Genomic DNA, 8590 nt, shown 5'->3' with positions numbered 1-8590 from the left:
GAGGACTTTATCTTCCCTGCAAGGTGGAGGGAAGAAAAATCTCCCATGAGAATTCATAACCACGAGCCAGTATTCATAACATTTGTGCCCTAAATTTACACTTCCTATGTGGGGAAAAAAAATCTAGAGCTAAGAATTGAGTTTAAAGTGGTCCCGGTGTGTAATGCCCCAGGGCAAATGGCAGAAGCAAATTTAAATCCTTTTAACCCAAAATTTTGTTGCATGTTCGAATTTCTAAAGTTTAATGGGGGGGGGGAAAGGCAGCAAGAGTGTATACGTTCCAAAATGGTAGTGTGGGAAAAATGGGTTAAGAAAAAAAATCTAAGGGAAAAAAACACACACACAAAAAGTAGGGAGACTGTGGAGGGGTAGTGGGGAGGGTAAGGGAAAGATTAGGAGTCTGGGATTAGCAGATGCAAACTATTATATATAGGATGGATAAACAATAAGATCCGACTGTATAGCACAGGGAACTGTATTCAGTATCCTGTGATAAACCATAATGGAAAAGAATATAAAAAACAATGTCTATATATGTATAATTGAATCATTGTGCTGTACAGCAGAAATTAACACAACATTGTAAATCAACTTTACTTCAATTAAAAAAAAAAAGTAGGGAGAAGGTGGCCTCGAGTCACATCTTACAGATTAAGGACATTACTAGATTCTCCCCTGTCGACAGCAGCACCATCGACTGTCTTGGTGACCAATGTGTACCCAGCTGCCCAAGAAGCAGAAAAGGTGTCCAATTATGGCAGAATGTTGCCAGAAATGGAGCTGAGTATATGTCCACTTATGGTAGAATGTTCCCGTGAGCAACAGTTCAGAGTGACGTAAATCGAATAACAAGTTCTCTCTGCATTGTTTCATGCTGTATTTGATCACTTATTTAATTGTCATCTCCCACTGATGATAATAAAAGTCCCCTGGGGATGAGTATAATAAGCTGTGTCCCCCCCTGACCCCAGGAGACGCTGGCACAAGCCAGGAGTTCAGTCTGATGTTTAGTCCCAGGTCTATGCAGCTGGGAGAGGCGGGAAGCTGGGGACCTGAGACCCAAGCTCCTGAGTCGAACAGGCAAACCAGACCCAGTTCATTCATCCCCAAAGGGAAAAGAGCAGGACCCAGGCTGTCTTAACACAGAGGGTTTTTAGCAGCTCCCGGGAAAGGCCCAGCGAGTAGTAGCTGTTCAATAAAAAAGGATTAATCAATTATTGCATCTCCTGCAAGGGAGTGAGTCTGAGGGTGGGGCAAGAGAGGGTGGGTTCCAGGACCCTTAGGGTGTGCCCAATGGACACAGCATAAAGCTGGGATGTAAGCCCCAGGCCCTGTGCGCAGAGCCTCAAATGCAGACAGCAGAGCAGCAGTGAGGAGGAAGCGAGAACCCAAGTCTCTCATGGGTGAGTCTGGGCCACCAAGAGGGGTCTGGGCCGGCGGTGGGGTTGTGCAAGCGGTGTCCTAGCGCCAAGGCTGGGAGGCCTCCTGGGCATCCAGAGAAGGGCCCAGCTGTCTGAGAGCGCTTCTTGCGCTGTGCTGTGGGGAGGGCTTAGCGGAGTCTGGGGAATGGAATTACATTATTGGGGTGAGATGAGCGGAGAGCCTGGCACGCAGGGGTCCCCTGTAAACATCAGGGTGGCTGCAGCCCTTGGATGGGAGAGGGGGAGCCCTAAGGAGCCTGTGCTGCGTGCCTTCCCAGGCTGGGGGCCCTGGAATACTCCAGGAGCTGTGATCAGGCCCATTTCAAAGCTGTGTTCACTGCGGCCCAGAGAGGTGCAGGGGCTGGGGCTGAAGTACGGAGAGCCTGAGTCTAACCAAGAACATCTGGTCCCGATGCCGCAGGCTTCTCCACGCACTGCCTGCCGCCCTCAGGCCTGAGCCCCTCGGCTGCTCACAAGGGCCTGGCGCAGGTAGGGAGAGGGTGCCAGGCGGGCTAGGGGCTGTTGCTGGGGCTCATGTGACCCTGCTTCCCCCTTGGCCAGGCCCCACACGGAGCTCAGGACCCCCAAAGAGGCGGCGGCAGGAGCGCACGGTGTACACCAAAGAGCAACTGGACGTGCTCAAGGAATACTTCCAGAAGAATGAGTACCCCGGCTACCAGGACCGCCTGCGCCTGGCGACCAGGCTCAGCCTAGAGGAGCACAAACTGCAGGTCTGATGCGCCCCCCACCAGGCCCCGCCCTTCCCCGCCCCCCACCAGACGCGCCCCCACCTCGCCGTTTATCAAGGGCCTCTGGGCCACCTTTCCGCCCTCTCCGCTCTGCGGGAGGGGATCAGCAAGGCCAAAGCGGTCCGGTGCTGCCCTGGGTCACGCAGCAAGCAAGGGGTCTCCCGGCTGCGGATCCAGGGCTGGACCCCGAGTCCGCCTCAGCCCTGTGCCGTACAAGCCCTCCAACCCCACCGGCCGGGACTGACGCCCCCGTGGTCTCCCTGTGCCCAGGCCTCAGGGCCTCTGAACCCGCGGACCCTCTCGGGCAGACTCCTTCCTGGCCCCCAGGCCCTCCTGTCCTCTGCACCCCTCCTCGGCGGCCTCCTGAACACCAGGGGCCACAAATTGGGTCTGGGAGGAGGAGGGGGAGGGATGGCTTCTCACCGGGACGGGGCGGCTTCACACCCGGGGCGGAGAAGAATTAGCGCAGCCTCTCGCCTCTTAACACCTCGTCCCGGTCCCCTGTTTCCCCAGGTGTGGTTCAAGAACCGCCGGGCCCAGCGCTCCCGGCTGCAGCGACTGTCCAAGGGCCGAGGCCAGAGGGCCCGCGATGCTCCCACGGACCCCGGAGCCCACGGCGCCCCGGGCCCCGCGCCTGCCCCTGTCATTGCCGCTGCCACCGCAGTTGCCGGCCCCGCATTCCCAGACGGCCCGGGATTCCGCAGGCCCCCTCTGCCCAGCCCCGCGGGGATGCTCCCAGCGCCAGAGCCCAGCATCTCCAGCCACGGCCCTGCCATGTGGGCCCCGGCACAAGGAGCCCAGGCGCCCGTCCAGGCTGCTTCAGCCCCGGCCCCGGCCCCAGTCTGGCCTCTGGACTCCTACGCCCCCAACTTTGGCCCAGATCCTTTTCCAATTCCAGTGATATTCTCACGCCAAGACCCTTCCTTCCCGACGTCTGGGTACCAAACAGAAGAGAGCTTTGTGGATGAGAACGACTTAGGCCCCGGCCGGTTACTGAATCTATAGGGTCATCTGTCCCCGCAAAGTCCTGCAGACCCCGCGAGGCCAGAGAGAACTAATGCATTATGGGCGCAGATGCGGGAAGTGGTGGCCGCTTGTCTTCACAGCTGGTTACTCTCAGCCACTTGTCCACACCTCCCTTGATCCAGCCTGGGGAGGGGGCATTTTTGTGTCACTGTGAGGCCATCAAGGGTCGCGCAGCTCTGAATGTCCCCCTCCCAGTTAGTATTTGGGGAACACGTGGGCATTTCTGTCAATGCCTAAGTCAGAGGTGGAATTACGTTAGCAGTGTACATTTCGCTTTCGTGGATGCTCCCAAGAACTTTCTATTGGACCTTCACCAGCCTCACAGTGAATTTAATTAAAATCGCGTTAAATCTTTACCTTCCCTTGATGTCTAGAAAGTTTTGTTTTGGCTTGTCCTTGCCTGTAGCTTCAAATACTTGTGAATTTTAAAAAGCGCATTAGGGCTTCCCTGGTGGCCCAGTGGTTGAGAGTCCGCCTGCCGATGCAGGGGACACGGGTTCGTGCCCCGGTCCGGGAAGATCCCACATGCCGCGGAGTGGTTGGGCCCGTGAGCCATGGACGCTGAGCCTGAGCCTGTGCTCTGCAATGGGAGAGGCCACAACAGTGAGAGGCCCGCGTACCGCAAAAAAAAAAAAAAAAAAAAGTGCATTAAATCCATAAACGGTTTTGGAATTAATTGACATCTTTACAATACTGAGCTTTCCAATCTAGGTATATTACTTACTTATTCATCCATTTGGTTGTCTACAAAGACTCTCCATTCAGTGTTATTATTTAACCACAGTAGTCTTACGTATATCTCTCTGTAGGTTTATTTCTAGCACTTTCTTATTGTCTGACATTTTAGATGGTATTGAAATGTTTATTTTATAATTTTTATTTTATGATTATAATTTAATTTTACATTTAAATTAGAAAATTTTAATTTTATATAGAATTTGACTGATATATTTAGTTTGTATCCAGGGACCTGGCTCAGTTTTTTAAAAAATTCTAACAACTTATCTGGATGTTGTTTTGGGCTTGATAAGTTGAAAATTCATAAAGTTCATGGTCATCTGGTAAACACTGTTTCCTACAGAGCCAGGGAGTGTTATCCCCTCCTTTGGTTTTACCAAACGCTGTAGGAATCTCTCTCATCTTTTCTCTCTGCACCTCTGTCTCCCCATCAAGCTATTCCTCTACCGCCCTCCTGTGGCCATCCTGGCCCCTGAGTCTCCCCACGGCCGGTCCTCTGACCCTGTCCTGGTTCCATTTAGCAAAAGCTCCAATCCTCTTAGGCCAGGCCAACCTCAGCAGAGCAGAGAGAGAATTAGATCAGATTTGGGAGGGGGACACTCACGTGACAGGCTCTGGAGTGGAGTGCTGGGGGGAAGGGAGAGGCAGACTGCCAGGATATAATGAAAGCCCCTCTTGCTTACCCGACGGACTCTGGTGAGAATGTACACACACAAGACCACTGAAACCCCACCCACTCAAACCCTGACATTGTAGCCGAGGGCAGGGAGGATCTAATATTCCGTCTATTCCAGGAGAAGGAGCTGAGGTGGGGACGTCCCTATGGGCATTCTGGGGACAGGGGAGGAGGGAGATAAGATTCAGATTCACCCTGGGCAGGGTGGAGGGAGAGGGGTGCCCCTATAAGGATCCTCCCACCCCCTCTGAATCCAGGAATCTTTGCCATCACCTAGGAGGCTCTCCTGGGCTCTATTCCACCTCCCCTCCACAACCTCAGGCTGTGTCCTGACCATCCTTAAAGGAAGCCCTTGGAGACCACCATCCTGCTTTCTCTTTCTCTATGAGTTTGACTAAATCCCTCAGACAAGTAGAATCAGGCACTATTTGTCCCTTCCATCTACCTTATTTCACTTATCCTAATGTCCTTCAGGTTCATCCCCATTTTCACAACTGGTAGAATATCTTTCTTCTTTAAGACTAATATACCATTGTTTGTATATACCACTTTTTCTTTATCCACTGATCTGTCAAACATTCTCCAGGTTAGACTATAGGTTAGGCTAAAGCAGTATTTTGGGCTTTTTTTTTTTGCGGTGCGTGGGCCTCTCACTATCGCGGCCTCTCTTGTTGCGGAGCACAGGCTCCAGACGCGCAGGCTCAGTAGTTGTGGCTCACGGGCCTAGTTGCTCCGCGGCATGTGGGATTCTCCCGGACCGGGGCACGAACCCGTGTCCCCTGCATAGGCAGGCGGACTCTCAACCACTGCGCCACCAGGGAAGCCCAAAAGCAGTGTTTTAAATAGGGAAAAACTGGCATGGAAGATATCCAAATTCATCTGCAGGAGAATGGGTAACTACACTATAAATCTCAGTACCCAATACTGAGCTAGTTATATAATCAACATGCAGTGACACCCAAATATAAAATACTGAGTGGAAATGTAAGTTGATGAATGCATTATACAGTGTGCCATTTTTCTAAGTTAAAAAAAGCCTCCATAAGTGCATAAATATATTGCTTATGGTCAAACACCACATAGTAAGAGAATAATGCTAGTTTGGGAATTATATACTTCAAAGTCATAAGAATAATAAGTTGGAGAGATACGGGCAATGGAAGGAGAAAGCACCTTAACTGCTCCATGATTTTATTTCTCCACTTTATTAAAAACTGACATAATTTGAGGTAATACTTATATTATTTCTTTACCACTCTGTATGAATGAAATGAAACATTTTTTTTAAACTGGGATGCCACAACGTGAACTAGGGGCACTCTGAAAATTTTTAACAGTCAAGTCATCAAAGATGCAGAGATTTGATCATTCAAGACTCCAGGATGAACTAACAGGTTTTATGCAATTACCGCCAGTCATTCCCATGTATGAGGACGGGAGAACAAATATCAATCTCCATATAAGATCTAGAAGTTTTGGAACATTATTCCCATGGGAACAGCTATTGAGGAAGATCTGTTATCTTCTCCTGGAATATTTTATCAAAAGTTTCAGCTTGGGCCACCATGACGTAATTTTTCCAGTAATGCCTGACAAACATAAGATAGAGAGTCAGATCAGATCTAGGGGTAGGTCTGAAGACCCCAATACATATCTTCCTGAATCTATTTCTTCTGTCTACTTGACATGGAAATTGTAGCTAATATAGCAGAATCACCAGTGGTTCATTGGTAGGCTTTTATACTGCCTGGCAGTCATACCCATTTATACCTCTGCCTGCTTGGAAAAAATTTCCTACCTTCCCCTCTCCCCCAACTCATCTTGTATATAATTCATCAGCAATAGTGCAGCCTCTATTTTCTGATACAACCAGTACTCTAGCCACTTTTTGCAACCTTTATTTCTACCACCTTGGTCCAAGCCAATGTCATTTCTCACCTGGGTTATTGTACTTGACATCTAACTAGTCTCTCGGTTTTTGATCATTTTCCTTTATAAGTTATTCTTAGCATGACAGCCATATGGATCCCTTGAGAAGCTAAGCCAGATTGTGTCACTTCCTGGTCAAATTCTCTAAGAACTTCTGTTTTCACTCAGTGAAAGTGCTTATGGCATTCTCTGTGGCTTCAGGTGATTTGGTCCCCTGTCATTTCTCTGACTTCATCTCCTATGACCATCCACTCTCTTGCCCCACTCTGTCACAGTGAGTCTTCTGATGCTGTCCCAAACATGCTAGGCATTCCCCCACCTCAGACTACTTGCATTTCATGTTCCTTCTTCCTGGAATGCTGTTCTCTCAGATATATCCATGTCTCTCTCATTTGTTTCTTCAAGTCTTTTCTCCAATGCAAACTTCTCAGTGATGTTCTCTCTCTCCACCCAATTTAGAACTATAAATCCCCATCCTTGCTGTATTTTACTTCATAACTCTTATCATGTATGATATGCTATATGTATTTCCTCTGTGTACATGTGTATATGGTATGTATGTCCAATATATGTAAGTTTTAGAAATTCACATATTTTTCTTTTTAAATTACCAAAGACAGTGTTTTGAAGAGTCATAGACACATAGTAGGTACTCAAATATTTGTTGAAAGCGTGATTAAAAGAATGAGGAATGTACTACTATCAACTCCAGTTTACTGATGAGGAAAAAAAGACCTGGAGAAGTTACACTTAGGAATTGATGGATGTTGGGAATTCCCTGGCAGTCCAGTGGTTAGGACTCTGTGCTTTCACTGCTATGGGCCCGGGTTCCATCCCTGGTTGGGGAACTAAGATCCTGTAAGCTGCATGGCATGGCCAGAAATCAAAAAACAAAACAAAACAAGAAAGAAATTGATTTGAAGCCAAAGATTTTGACTCCAGAAGCCATACTCTTAATTATATGATTATATTATTATTTTATATATCATATAAATTAATATGTATGTATCATATTAATATATTAACTAAATCAATATATAACAATGATAATTGTATACAAGTTAATAATATATGAATATAGATTAGATCCTCTTATATGCACAGTACTACAACAGAATGTTTAATAAGTAATTGATGCCTCATATACACTTTACTCTCATGCTCATCATTACCTTCATTATTAGAATAATTTTTCATATTATTGATTTCTTATGCTCTGTGTCATCCATAACACACTTGATTCTTGGTAAGGCAGAAGCCCAGATCTCTGTCAATTCAATACTGTCACCCCTAGTAAACATCAGTTTAGATGAAAGAATCCAATATTTCTATGCAGGTGTCTCTGTAGTTCTAAATCCTACCTGTTTTCAAAATCCTACAAATCTTTCAGATGTTAATTTCTGCTTAGGTCTCTCCTTATTCCTTTTCTCTTAAAAATCTCCCCGAGCTCTTGTGTATTCGTTTTCTAGGACTGCTGTAACAAGGCACCACAGACTGGGAGGCTTAAACAACAGACATGTATTTCCTCACAGTTCCCGAGGACAGAAATGAGAGATCGAGGTGTTGGCAGAGTTGGTCCCTTCTGAGAGCCCTGAGGGAAGGGTCGCTCCAGGCCGCTCTCCTTGGCGTATACATGGTTGTCATCTTCCTCTGTCTTCACATCACCTTCCCTCTGTATATCTCTGTGTCCAAATTTCCTCTTCTTACAAGGATACCAGTCATACTGGATTAGGGCCCACCCTAAACAACTCATTTTGACTTAATTACCTCTTTAAAGACCTGATCTACAAATATGGTTACATTCTGAGGTACTGGGGATTAAAATTCACATATGAATTTTGAGGAGATACAATTCATCCTATGAGATTCTGCCTTCTGGCCACCCCCCCCCCCAATTCATGCCCTTCTCGTATGCAAAATACATTCACCCCGTCCCAACAGCCCAGAAGTCTTAACCCATTCTAACATCAGCTCCAAGTCCAAAATCCCATATATGTATATATATATATATATATATATTATCTATCTATCTATCTATATCTATCTATCTA

At 47.4% G+C, this 8590-nt stretch overlaps 1 protein-coding gene across 1 annotated transcript; it reads left to right on the top strand.

Moving 5' to 3' along the window:
- Positions 1–1399: 1399 nt before the first annotated feature.
- On the top strand, positions 1400–3175 carry LOC132479552 (tetrapeptide repeat homeobox protein 2-like). Its single transcript, XM_060083099.1, has 3 exons — positions 1400–1403; positions 1983–2152; positions 2201–3175. The coding sequence occupies exons 1-3, from the start codon at positions 1400–1402 to the stop codon at positions 3173–3175; spliced, it is 1149 nt and encodes a 382-aa protein (XP_059939082.1).
- The last annotated feature ends 5415 nt before the right edge of the window (positions 3176–8590 follow it).

This window comes from Mesoplodon densirostris, chromosome 19 (genome assembly GCF_025265405.1).
Source record: "Mesoplodon densirostris isolate mMesDen1 chromosome 19, mMesDen1 primary haplotype, whole genome shotgun sequence".
Lineage (NCBI taxonomy): Eukaryota > Metazoa > Chordata > Mammalia > Artiodactyla > Ziphiidae > Mesoplodon > Mesoplodon densirostris.
This window is presented reverse-complemented; position numbering and strand designations above follow the sequence as displayed.